At 35.8% G+C, this 13,733-nt stretch overlaps 1 protein-coding gene across 5 annotated transcripts in view; it reads left to right on the top strand.

Moving 5' to 3' along the window:
* The window catches only part of retn (retained), a 153,598-nt gene that overhangs the window by 12,492 nt on the left and 127,373 nt on the right, over positions 1 to 13,733 (top strand). For 4 of the 5 annotated variants that reach the window (XM_074097340.1, XM_074097342.1, XM_074097339.1 and 1 more), the window contains exon 2: positions 12,873 to 12,956. The exons of the other annotated variant lie outside the window; for it this stretch is intronic. In XM_074097340.1, the coding sequence (XP_073953441.1) occupies positions 12,873 to 12,956 (84 nt within the window). The remainder of the gene's footprint in view (positions 1 to 12,872; positions 12,957 to 13,733) is intronic. 5 annotated transcript variants of the gene reach the window in all.

Genomic DNA, 13,733 nt, shown 5'->3' with positions numbered 1-13,733 from the left:
TATAAATGTACTCGTATATGTTCTCTTTTCGAAAGTGCGATATGAATAGAACGAATAGAACTCGGTTTATCCTACCACCTTCTTTTATAATACAACAAGTAGTAAAGGGTACCATAACTTGACATTGTTGTCATCTAACATACAATACAAATCTAATACCTTTTAATGAGCAATTCTTGTATTTATGTATATATATTTCGGGGATCTCGGTAACGGCTCTTACGATTATTCGAGGATGACAAATTGATCTAGCTTGGTCTTATCTCTGGGGAAACGCTTATTATCGAGTTTTAGCCCGAGCAATGCTCGGTCGCCCAGGTACTTACCTACTATCATTTTTAACGTAATATCTTATAAAAAACGCCAAGTGCGAGTTGGACTCGCGCACCGGAAGTGCCGTATGTCTACACAAAACATATATAAATATTGTTCCTGTGTCTTTGACTAAAGAAGCATTCAGTTTTTTTTTTCAAATTTTAGGCACAGTAATTTGAAAGACAGACAGATACACGAATCCTCAAAGTTTACCATAATTCATTTTGGTGCGTGGATCCCTAACAATTATACCCCGAGTGCAAAAGCTCCTACCCAAGTCGGCATATCAATCACCCTTCCCACAAGTGGGATCGTCATTTATTGCTCTTACCATCGCGCATGTGCAAGTCATTAGCGCGCTAATGCCTCATCCGACTATGAGCAGACGCTACAATGCGGTGTGGGCGTAGATCAGCAGATATAAACATTAAGTATACTTAATTGAATCTAAATATTTTATTAATCAAAACTAAACATACACGTACTATAAGAAAAAATAACCACGAATACAATACATTACAATACAATAATTCTTTGTTGCAAACCAACACATAGTAAGCAGTACAGAAAACAGGTATATACATTTTCTAAGGTAAGCAATAGGCGGCATTATCGCTTCAGAGCGATCTCTTCCAGGCAACCTTTACAATGTACAGAAGTAAAGAATAAATTTTAGCAGAATAAAACATAACTATGAACTGAATACTTAACTTAAAAACTTAATAGCCTAACCTACTAAATCAAATCTATGGTGCCCAAAAGGCTGGCAGCATTCCCTCGTTGAATGACGATGGCGATTCGTTTAGAGAGATAGCTGCCAGCCCTTTGGTCTCATTGAAATCGTTTTCCACAGGATTCAATTATTTCTAATATCATCCTAACTAGTATTATAAATGCGAATGCTTGTTCAACTGACGTAAAAAAATGCAAAATTTTAAAATTTATTTTCTTAACCAGGGGTTCCTAAACTTTTTAAGTTTGCGACGCATTTATAGGTTTAGTAGTACCTATTTTGTCACGGCGCCCTTGCAGCTAAGAAGACTATACAGGGAGTCTCTGGCATGGGGCTTTAAATCCAGGGTTCGATTCTACTCACATAACTGAGCTACTTTTTAAAAATTATGACCACTGTAAATTTCATTTTTTTCATACAATTTAAATGTAATTTTTAATGTACTTATGCGATACAATACTAAATTGACGGCACATTGATAAATGTTTATCTTAGAGACGTCAAATAAATGTCAAAAATTATTTCAAGGCCCCCGTACCAAGAGACAGCGATAACACTGCCATGTTCGATAAAAAGTACACTGATTTAACAATTAAACTTTGATGATCAATAAATGATTCAAGTTTAAGTTTTTTAAATCTTACAAAACAAAAGTAGCTCAGTTTTGTGAGTAGAATCGAACCTTGAATCTAAAGACCCATGGTCAGAGACCCCTGTATAGTAGAAATAAGCAATGACAATTTTCACCAAATTGTATAAGTTTCCGGGATAGCAGGAGCCCCACGCGGCGCTCTCGGGTAGGTACAGGTACAGACCATGGCGCCCCAGGGCCCCGCGGCGCACGGTTTGGGAACCCCTGTTCTATCTAAACAATCCCATTTTGGGGATGATTCGTGACGTCACCGTGTACGCTGAACTGCATGCGTTATTTACCTATTGTTGTGGCACCAACAAGTGTAAAATTAAGCTCTGAAATTCTTATAAATATATTACTTTAATCTACAACATTGGAATAAGATACTTCAACCTACTTAAGGAGTAAGACGGTCACCCTTATTGATTTGAGGTAGGTAACTGGATAGCCTTAAGCTTAAGTTGACTTACATTGATATCAAGGGGATTACCTACTCGTATTCACGGTGGTTTGTCGCGACTATTAAGAAAATAAGACTGAATTTAAGACGGAATTTCCAATGTCAAACAACGACATTTTCATCCCATTAATATTATAAAATTCCCAATCCGCACTGGGCCCTGAGGCTGGGCTCTCGTTCTGAGAGGAGGCCTGTGCCCAGGAGTGGGATGTAGGTATATAGGCTGGGATGCATATTACAAATGCATAAGTTTGTAAGTCTGTTTGTTTGTGACCTCTTTACGTCTAAACCGCTGAACCAATTTAGATGACATTCGATAGGTATACAGATAGTATGAGTCCCGGGGAAGGACATAGGATAGTTTTTATCTTGGAAAATGGCAAACTTCCCGCCGGACAGCGATAAAGGAATTCTATGCGGACGCAGTCGCGGGCAACAACTAGTAACTAAAGTAATATATTTGGGGACTTAATCACGACTACTATATTTATTGTTAAAATTACTGTTAATTATAATAGGTAATATTTTAATATCAATTATTAAAATTAACATCAATGAATTCATTTGCTCACCCGCGACCTTCTCTAACATCATAGTCTAAAGCCGCATTTACATTTATTTGTCGTGTTGTGTCGTAATGCTCTCTGTTTCTCTCTAGTGTTGATGCGACAAAACACAAGCCGTTATAAGACACTGCATCAGATAAATGTGAACGCAACCATATAAAATGTATGAAACCGATAACGTTCTGATGCGTCACGACACGACACAACACGACAGATAAATTTATATGAATGCGGCTTTAGATCTGAACATGGTGAACGGTTGTGTTACTCTAACAGTCACACTTATTATTATTACTATGAAAATTACAATTATTTTGTTCATTGCCAGACTCTCACCCATAAATTACGCCAGTTCCGATAAAATGCAAATTAAGTTAATAAATTAGGCTAAGGTTACACCGCTGACACGCGTAAATTATATAAAGATGTGGTAAAACATAGTGATAGTGGAGCTACATTCATTACTAATCTGTCAATCGAGGTTATAAATGTAAGTAAAGTTATGTGCAATAATATGTATTTTTCGAACCATTCAAAAACATGTTACGTAGGATAGGAATAAGAATCTGTCCACATTTTTGAATCATTGGATAAGTTCATATTTTTATTAAATATATAGGTAAAACTCTTCATTATTTAATTTTGTTTATCTTGTCTGCCAAGTTTCTCGTGAAATATTCACTGTAGCTAAATTCATGTGATTTCAGAATTACGGATATTTAAGAATAATCATGAGAATATTTCATCCGGGTGGTCAAGTGGTTAGAGAACCTGACTACGAAGCTAGAGATCCCGGGTTCGATTCCCGGCCGGGGCAGATATTTGTATGAATAATACGAATGTTTGTTCTCGTCTCGGGTCTTGGATGTTTAATATGTATTTAAGTATGTATTTATCTATACAAGTATGTTTATCCGTGGCCTAGTATTCATAGTAGGTACAAGCTTTGCTTAGTTTAGGACTGGGTCAATTGGTGTAATTTGTCCCAAGATATTATTATTATATTATAATTATAAGAACTTTAAGTAACGTTTTATGGTATAGTAATATCGGTAGGATTTGTCCAAGGCTTTGATACCACTGTTTTGATCGCATTAGCACTTGAGAGGGTTCCTTGAGACAACTCGCTGGAACTCGATACCGACAGCTTAATCGATAGAGCCCTTTGATGAACGTGGGAGTTAGCCGATTATTCTAATTAACAAGTCGAAATAGGTAACTACTTACTTACATAACAAAATAAGTTTGTTTGAAATATTTAATTTAATAACACAAATTTAAAGATATAAATTGTACCTAAGTAACTACTTTTAATTTACTACTTAACAAGATATGGATTTGTTTAACGAATCTGAAATCTCCACTAATTGGAAAATCGTTGTCCATGGCTTTTTTTGGAAAAAAGTGTTGAGATAAATGTCAAAGAACAATGTTTCTGTGTTTAAAATAAACCGTATTTTTAAACTTGTCTAATATTATACAAAATTAAAACTACCTGTTTAATTTCAATTAGCAATTTCTTTTTGAGCTGCGCGCGGCGTGCGCTGCCAATGGTTTCAGAAGCAAACAGCCAGAACCAAGGAGGATGAGAATTCAAATTGTTTTTTATTCGAAATACTTGCAAAAGTGCTTACATTTTGGCGATATTTTTAGAAGCTTTTCTGTAGCTTGCCCTGTTTGTTTATTTATTTATTTATTGTTTGTTTGGGTCAAATCTTGGAAGCTAAATTTGACCCACTTCCAGTGGTCCGATCGACTTGAAATTTGGCATACTTATGTAAATTTGGTGACAGTACAATAATCTGGTAGTGACATCTTGGTGGTCCGGCCAGGATCGTCTCTGCAGGAGGGTACTCCTCAATAGTTAATAGTACAGACTTTAAATTTAATACAGATTATGTAGTTTAGATGACAATTCAAGTACAGTCAACAAAAAGTAGGTACATTCGGCAAAAAAGCTTGTATTAAAAATGAAATTTGTAACAAAAACTTATTACAAGCATTATATTTATTTGCAGTGTAATGTAACTATGTTTGCGGAATTGAACTGTTCACGGAACCCTTCATGTACGAGTCCGACTCGCACTTGACCAATTTTATTTTTATGTATGTTCAGTCAATCGAGACTTCGATGTAAATTCATTTTTTATTTTACGAAAGTAGCACCCCGTAGATTCAGCTTACCCAGCGACTTTGGATATAGTAACTGTAGGTGAAGTAGACGAATCAGTTGACTCCACTGCTTTGAAACACATAGTATGTAGGTGAAGTAGATGACTATTGTTCCACTCCTGCTGGCTCGTTTTGAGGCACCGACTTCGAGCTAGTAGGTATACATAGAAAAATATTTTCAAGGGTTTTATAGTCGGTTCCATTTTTGTTAATTTTATATTTTTTTGGAGTCTGTTTTATTACACAAAAGTGTCCAGAGAAATCAGACGGTTGAAACGCTCGAATAATCGCCTTGTCGATGATGATGAGATTTCAAACGATATTACTTTACTACCCTAAATATCCTTGGGCTTGATTGCCCACGTCCCACAATCAGCCCACCCTACATAAACAATTCACCGGGCAGCCTCCTGCGCATCAAATTAGCCGCTTTAATTATTTACTAGCACTAAAACACACTGTTAAACGTACCCAGTATATCTTGAGCTACCCTTTTTTGAAACCTCAAGAAAATAACCAACGTACGCAAGGAAGAAAAGACTCTCGCGGATCAACTTAGCCTGGTTTCTGTCTGGTGCTAAAATGCTGAGGAAATAAAAGTGATGTGCCCAGAAACTGTCGGAGAGGGCAGGTGTATTTTCCTTTTGAAAAGGTGGCTAAATTAATTCTTGTATTGTTGCAAGTTTTTGTCTAAAGGTGATGTAAGGAAACATACTTATATAGTTAACATGCATTAATTTTAGCCTTACTTGAAAAGAAAATTTTTGGGCCTGAATAAATAAGTAGACATATTATTATGCATAATACCAAAAAGAAAATGGGGACATTGAATTTTATTTTCAAAAAATATAAAAAAAACACCCGAAAAAAAAACGCCGACAAAAAAACGCCATCAAAAAAGACAACTAAAAAGTAAAAAATAATTATGCACTACCTAGCTGTTGCCCGCGACTTCATCTGCGAAGAATTCGTTTATCCCTATCCCGCCCGGCCCGGACTATGCTGATTTCCCGCAAAATTAGCCTATATTAATTTAGTAAATGACAATGGTATATGTCCACACAGCCTATCTCTGTACAGTTTAACTCCTTGGTTCAATTCGATAATGATAACTTACTAATTTTAGAAATAAATTGACTACAATTCCTATTTTATCTACTATTTGTCTCTAATCATTATTTTGAACATTTCAAATTTTGTTATATAATTTATCGCTTAACAATAAAGATAATTGTTTTTTTTAATGACCACATTGATCTTCGACCTATGCTTAAAAAAGTGACATTGTCTTTTATAAATAGTACAATTTTTTTCTATTCATTTTAGTTTTTTTTATTCGATACATTTTTTCTCATATATATTTTATTACTTTCCTTGTAGTCGAAATGAAAAGCAAAGTTTTTAACTCGGGAAAAACACCAATATCACACTCGAAATATTGGCACCCTCGCTAGCCAAGTTATCTCGTGTGATATAGGCTTCCTCCCTTATTGAACAATCTACTATTCATTTCATTAAATTAGTATTCAGATAAAAACGCAAAACGTATTTTTGACTTTATTTTACTGATGATGATGAAACTCAAGTGGACCTTATTTTTTTTTACTAATATTTACTATGAAAATTACTAACGACTTTAAAAGGATTCCGTACAACTGAAGGTAGAATAGGGCGTTTCAACCGCTGTCACTGTATATAAACAAATTCAGCAGTCACACATTTGCATTTCTAAGAGTACCTATCACTCCAACTGTCAATACTCGTATTATTGACAAGAGACGGCGGTTAAAGTAATAAGTATTCATTTTTAAAAGTTTTTTTCACGACACTGCTCGAAAATGTGGCCATAGATAACCTAAAAATCCAGTACCCAAAACTGTCGATGTAAATTTAACAACTGAAATTTATGGCTCGCAAAACACGACGACAATATTTTTCCCGGGTGCGCTGAAACGACAATCATTATCGGACCAATCAAAAGTATCGTCTGCTGAATGTGAAATAAAATTGACCAATGAGAATACGTCATTTATGACTTTTATGCGGTGTTTTTTTTTTAAACGCATAATATAATTAATATGCACAAAATGCTTTAATTTTTTTAAGTATGAAAAAACGCCACAGCATCGCTGCAGGTCGGACATGAGGAGGATGACGTTTTCTTTTTATTTTTTAAATATGTGGTTGGGTACTCGCCACCAAGAAAGGACTCGATTAAAAAAAATCTGTCACAAAAAAATAAAATAAAATTGGCAACGCAGTCTGTGAATTGTTATTGTTTGTTTTGTAATAAATGTATTTTATTTCCTCGCAGAGGTCGTAAAAAGCACAATGTTTAGTCTCGGCCAAAAGCGCAATAGATGAACTCGTATTATCGAACTAACTCGTTCATCTATTGCTTACTTTCCACTCCAGCCTCTACAACAACACAATGTATTTTTTAATAAGTACTTTCCTTTCAATTTTGCTGTACCCCAATCATAATCGCAAAAGAAAATAAAAAAAAAACAAAGAAAGACAACATGTATTTTTAAATTTAAAATTTGGCATTGGAATTATGTAATGCCATTACAGAATTCAGAGCCTTACTTGAATGAAGTTAACATTTTGTGAATTTAGGGAATAAGTTGGGGACACTTTAATAAGTTAGAATTTAGTTAGTTAGATATTTTTGATCGAATTTTTGCTCACAAGTTTATGAACTCGACTGTACAAAAAGACGAGGCAGTGTTCATTGAACTCCAGCGCAGTACCATCTCATCCCTTTTCGCAGCATTCTTTTCATGTGACTCCAACTATAAAAGCTTATGAATGAAATACTTGTGGCGATATGCAAACATTTTAGCATCATCACTTTGATAGCTATATAGGATATGGTATTGTGTGAAGAAAGGTACGAAGATATTACGACGTTATTCAACATTGTCTGTACGTCTTGGGACTATTTACGATTGTTGTATTCCCAACGGTTCGCTTATAACATTATATAAAGTTTTATGGATTCGATGTGTTTTTTTTATATGAGTTATTCGTGCGATTTTGTTATAAAAACTGTTAATGCTTATTTCTTTACAGTGTAACGTACCTACAAATGTTATTTTGTTCATTCGTGTATAAAGATTTCGTAAGGGACGTAGTTCACGGAAAGCTGAAATTTTAAATCACCCAAACTATGTTTGTGAATGTGTGTATGCTTGTTTCTCTTTCGCACCTCTAAGCCTAGCGACATGAATATTTTATGCAACGTAAATATAGATCACGATGTTATTTTCCTGAATTTCTATGACTGAATCTCGGAATTTAAACTCAAACGCCAGACCTAGTTCACGCGAGCAAATCCGCCTGTAAAAGTTTATACTTACTAGGTACTACTTACTACGATAGCTCAACAATCTGAAGTGGATCTTGGCCTCCGACACCAAAGAACGCCATTCTGCTCGGCACTGGCCGTCTCGCCACTCTGGCTGCTGGAGCGGCCGATATCCTTCTCCAAGTCCATCCAACGGTATCAGGCTAAAGGCTGCAGTGGCGAAGCGTCTATAGAACCCTATTCTCACTGGCTTGCCCAATATTTACAAAATAAAACAATAAGACATACAGAATTTATGAAAGATGTAAGCGATCTTTGCTTTGGCTTTACCACGGAAATATATCTGACGCCATGCCACTGCTACGCTGTCCGACTGGGCGTCTTCCGCCTGGCCTTCCATTATACGCCCGCGTCACAGCTCGATCCTCATCCACCCTCTCAACGTGGCCAAGCCATAGGACATCCACTGTTGGACATAGGCCTCCCCTATGGACTTCCAGTTGCGTGGATTCTATCCACCGTGAACCCATCTTCAACCAGGTCATTCATCCATCTCGTTGGTGGACATCCGCTGCGCTTGCCGATCCACTGTCTCCATCCAAGATTGCGATCTTGATGCCCTGAGTTCTCCCTGCTGTAAAAGTTTATAAAACCGGCCAAGTGCGAATCGGACTCGCGCACCGAGGGTTCCGTACAAATATTTTTATTATATGATGTAACTAAAAATGTATGCTTTTCGCAATTTTTCCTTTATCTGTGCTATAAGACGTTGTTTCGTACCAAATTTCAAGATTCTGAGTTCACGGGAAGTACCCTGTAGGTTTTGATTCCCTTGCTTTTAATTGCATTGGCTTAGAAGTTTGATTTTTTCACAGTACTAAGGGACAGTAGACCTGAGTATTTGATATGAATTTTAGCTTGATACCTCCACGCGTTCCTGAGAAAAAGGGTCTTGACAGACAGACAGCAAAGTGATCCTATAAGGGTTCCGTTTTTATCCTTTTGAGGTACGAAACCCTAAAAACTAAATTAAATATTGAAATTCGATCTCTAATTTCTCGAGCGTGTCGCCTAAGTGTTGTGAATATCACAGATCTACACGGGATTGCGTAAAAACCGAGTTATTAGATTATTTGCCGACGCCGATGCAAGTATGGATGTTGTCTAACATCTAAGTGTTGACATAGCTGGCACTACAAAGGTGCCGACTCTCGCAGGAAAATTGCGGTGCTAGAATAAAAACTGGCCAAGTGCGAGTCCTACTATATGCAATGGTTTCGTCATCATCATCACCATCATCATCACCATCATCATCATCATCATCATCATATCAGTCTTAGGATGTCCTCTGTTTGACATAGGCCTCCCCCATCAAGGGTTTCGTAGTAAAATACCATACAATAACTTTGCATAATAAAAAGCCGATGTCAATAGTACATCAATAAAAATTACGCAGCATACAATGAGCGGCCTTACCGCTACAGAGCGACCTATTTCAGTAGTACTGTGCCGAAAACACATGTTTCTTTTACGGTAACTTTCTTTAATTTATTATTGTTAGGTAGTCGTTATAGCATCCAACCTACGTAATTAGTATGTGAAATATTTCCTAAAATAGAGCAAAAAAACTTCGATACAAAACAATGTTTCATGTAAATATGAACACCATTTTTCATTTATCACTTTAATTTATTTTTAATGTCTAAACGTTCCGTAAGTATTTAAGTGTGTATCTTGATAGGTAATTGGCTAGGAGGCTAGGCTAGATAGGTATAGGTGCTCTCAAGCAGAAGATCGTGGGTTCAAACCCCAGCTTGCACCTCTGAGTTTTTATTCATGTGCGAAATTACATTTTGAATTTACCACGAGCTTTACGGTGAAGGAAAACATCGTGAGGAAACCTGCACAACCTGCGAAGCAATTCAATGGTGTGTGTGAAGTTCCCAATCCGCACTGGGCCCGCATGGGAACTACGGGCCAAGCCCTCTTTTCTGAGAGGAGGCCTATGCCCAGCAGTGGGACGTATATAAGCTGGGATGATGATGATGATGAATGTCTAAAAGTTCTGTAAGTATTTAAGTGTGTATCTTGATAGGTATCGGCTCAAACGATACATCGTTGTGATAGTCGGACAAGCACACGGATACCATAGTGGACCCAAATAGACTACGGCACTTTACGGTACACTCAGTGCATACATACTCGTATGTGATAGGTACACGCGTTCATACTTCGATAGAAAGACAGATATACTGCGTGTAAATAGCTAGTATGCCAATTTGCCTCATCGTGACCATAAATTTAGAGGACTCCTGCCTCTCAACTGCGTGAAAAAACCTTATAATAGAAAAAGACAATATCCCAACTAGTCCACCTCAAACAAAACACACACCCATATTTTTCCTAAAATAATTTCATTATGTAACAAATTACCTAAGTGTTTTCTTAGAAGGTGTTGGCATTTTGAATCAAAACCCAGTGTGCTACGCTTAACACGTCTTGATCTTTGGCTTTATTTACTCGAAATAGTTTGCCTATGATAATTGATTAGTTATATCTTTCAAACATGTTATTGTAAATTTACATGTTGTAGTCTTTAAATATAACGTAAATAGCGTGGTTGACGTTTTTCTTGAAACGAGTCATACGTTTAATATTTTAGGCCTTGACTTGTATATTATTATGGATAAGTACCTACACGAAAATGGTGTCTAATATACGTTTCAAAATGCATAGATATTGTTTATGGAAATTAATCAAATGATTTCAAAGTGTATTTTGATTTATTCCCTTCGCTTTTTGATACACATCATTTAAGGTATAGGTATAGTCGACAAGTGTTTTACCATATTTAATGACAATTCAAAAACAATAAAGTCTTTAATATTTACGTCGTATAACTAAGTAATATATTTAAAATTCTAGTATTTTTTTTGTGGTTTTAGCAATGTTAAGTATTTTATACGTACCTAATATAATTTAAAAGGCAATAGCGAATGGTATTACGTCAAGGTGTAACGTATGCGCAAGCAATTTATTATTTAATTATCTTTGAAATAAAACTCTACATTGTCATGCAAAGTGGCAAATAAAAGTGAAATAAAGCATCAAGATTGGTTACGAAACATCGCAGGGGGAGGTGGCGTCTGGCGTTTTGTTGGCGCGCTACCCGCTGCGTTTACCGTTAGCAATGACTCTTCTGACTGCGTGTTCTCTGTAATTATAGTTAAATTGACAAACGAATGTCGTTGAATGTGGAAGTTAGGAAGTTAGGTTAGTATAAATTTGAAAAGGATAGTCGAAGAAAGTAATTCGCGTACTAGGGTGGAACTTTCTCGCCGTAAATTTGGTGTTGATATTCTATGCATCTACCAGAGATTATTATTATGAAATTGTCTATGAAAAAGTAAAGGATTTAGTTTCTTCGACTGTAGAGGTACCTATGTACTTCGTTTTTACCCGACTGCCCGAAGGAGGGTTATGTATGTGGGTATGTCTATTTCTTTGGTCCTCGCTGCAGCCTAAACGGCTTCATTGGATTCATAACTTTACTGTCGGAGTGATATATACCTATGTTATATCGCATTGTTTTAATTTACTCTTGCTATTAATTGTGTCTGTATCTGTTTTTTCCCCAATAAAGATAAAAAATATATATTATGGCGTCTGCGAAAAAAAATATGGCGGGGAATGAAAAAATATATTTTGTATTGTAACAATATGGTATCGAATGTAAGCTATTAATTAGCCCATTAAATATAAATATGTATGGGTTATACATAATACTTTTAATCTACAATTTACACAGAAATATTAAAAAAGTATAAAATAAAACATTAAATTTAAAAAATCAATAAACCTGACTGCTGCTGAAATCAAAAAACTAAAAGGAAGAAAATAAGTCTAGTGGTCTAGAACTCTGTTAAGTAGCTAATTTGAAGTTCAATAGTCGGGACCCATTTAAATCGATGACCAGCTCAAAACTTTAGACCACTAGACTTATTTTCTTCCTTTTAGTTTTTAAGGCAGTCGGGTTTTTTTGTTCTTTTTTTTATTTATTTTTTTGCATTAGAAAAATGGTAAACACTCTTGACGGGTATTTTTATTGAAAAACGTTTTTAAAAAATCGGTAACTATTACTTATGATAACAAAATAATGTAAATTATTGTATATGTCCTTGCAAATTGTTACATATTTGCTGTGACTTATTTTTCAAAAGTGTTTTTCAATAAAAAAACACGCCAAGATCACCTTACCTATCTTCTTTCTAATGCAATGCTATAAAAGAAATGAAGTATACTGACATACCCCCTTATTCATAAAACTTAACAAGCCTATGTTAACTAACAAATGCTTTGTCCCTTTCTAACAAATACAAATGTCGAAGTGACAGATAAGGACAAACGAATTTTAGCGGCATTTTAACTAAAATAGGTTTGATTGTCGTTTATGAATAAGGGGGTTAGACACTAAAAAATTGCGGCGCATTTACAACTGCAATGACTAGAACTGAAATAATTCGAACGAAATACTTACCGTCTACATTTAAAGTCTAGTGGTTATTTAAAAAAAAAAAAATTAAAAGCGATAAATAGAAAAAAGTGCACTTTTTGATGTTATGCTAAAAATTTACTGCAATATCCCGAGAGTGTAATTTGTTTCTTCGTACATTTGTCCACAGTTGCCACGAACTAAAAACGAGATTTTGGCTGGAAAATACATCTCAGAAACACTAGATGTTCGGATTATTAGTGAACTACATGAGGTACGTAAGTCGCATATGCTTTAATACACTCGTAACAAGACTATCTACAATTCCAAGTCCACTCATTATGAGAGGAGACCTGTGCCCAGCAGTGGGACGTATACATAGAGGCTGGGATGGTGATGACGATGAATATCTACAACATAAAGCTTTTAATTTAGCATGACAATTGTTTTTTAACCAATTTAGGGGCTGTTTCACCATCCATTGATTAGCGTTAACCGACGGTTAAATGTGATGCCGTCTCCGTCTATTCGAACAAAACAAATAGAGACGGCATCACACCTAACCGCCAGTTAACGCTAATCAATGGATGGTGAAACAACCCCTTAATGTATTTTGTCTTTACATTAATATTTCAAGACGCGAGCGTTGCGCAGCGCATTCCCGATCGTATGGTCAAAGTATTTGAGTACCTATTTTTGCGCAGCCGCAGGACTACGCAGTGCTCAGTGCATTCTTTCACATCTAAGGGGCTGTTTCACCATCCATTGATTAGCGTTAACCGACGGTTAAATGTGATGCCGTTTCCGTCTATTCTAACAAAACAAATAGACACGGCATCACACCTAACCGCCAGTTAACACTAATCAATGGATGGTGAAACAGCCTCTAAGTCTAGTACTACGAGTATCCTACGTCATTAACGGATATAGGATTATATAAACGTAAAAAAAATTCAGATATGCATGTGAATATGCACGATAAATGCTAGAAATATGCAACTGTCAAAATATGTCTTATATTTTTTTTTTTTTATTGTTTAACTTCGTAAGT

Source organism: Choristoneura fumiferana, chromosome 14, assembly GCF_025370935.1.
Source record: "Choristoneura fumiferana chromosome 14, NRCan_CFum_1, whole genome shotgun sequence".
NCBI classification, from domain to species: Eukaryota; Metazoa; Arthropoda; class Insecta; order Lepidoptera; family Tortricidae; genus Choristoneura; species Choristoneura fumiferana.
Note: the sequence above shows the minus strand (reverse complement) of the source record. Positions and strands in the feature narration are given on the sequence as shown.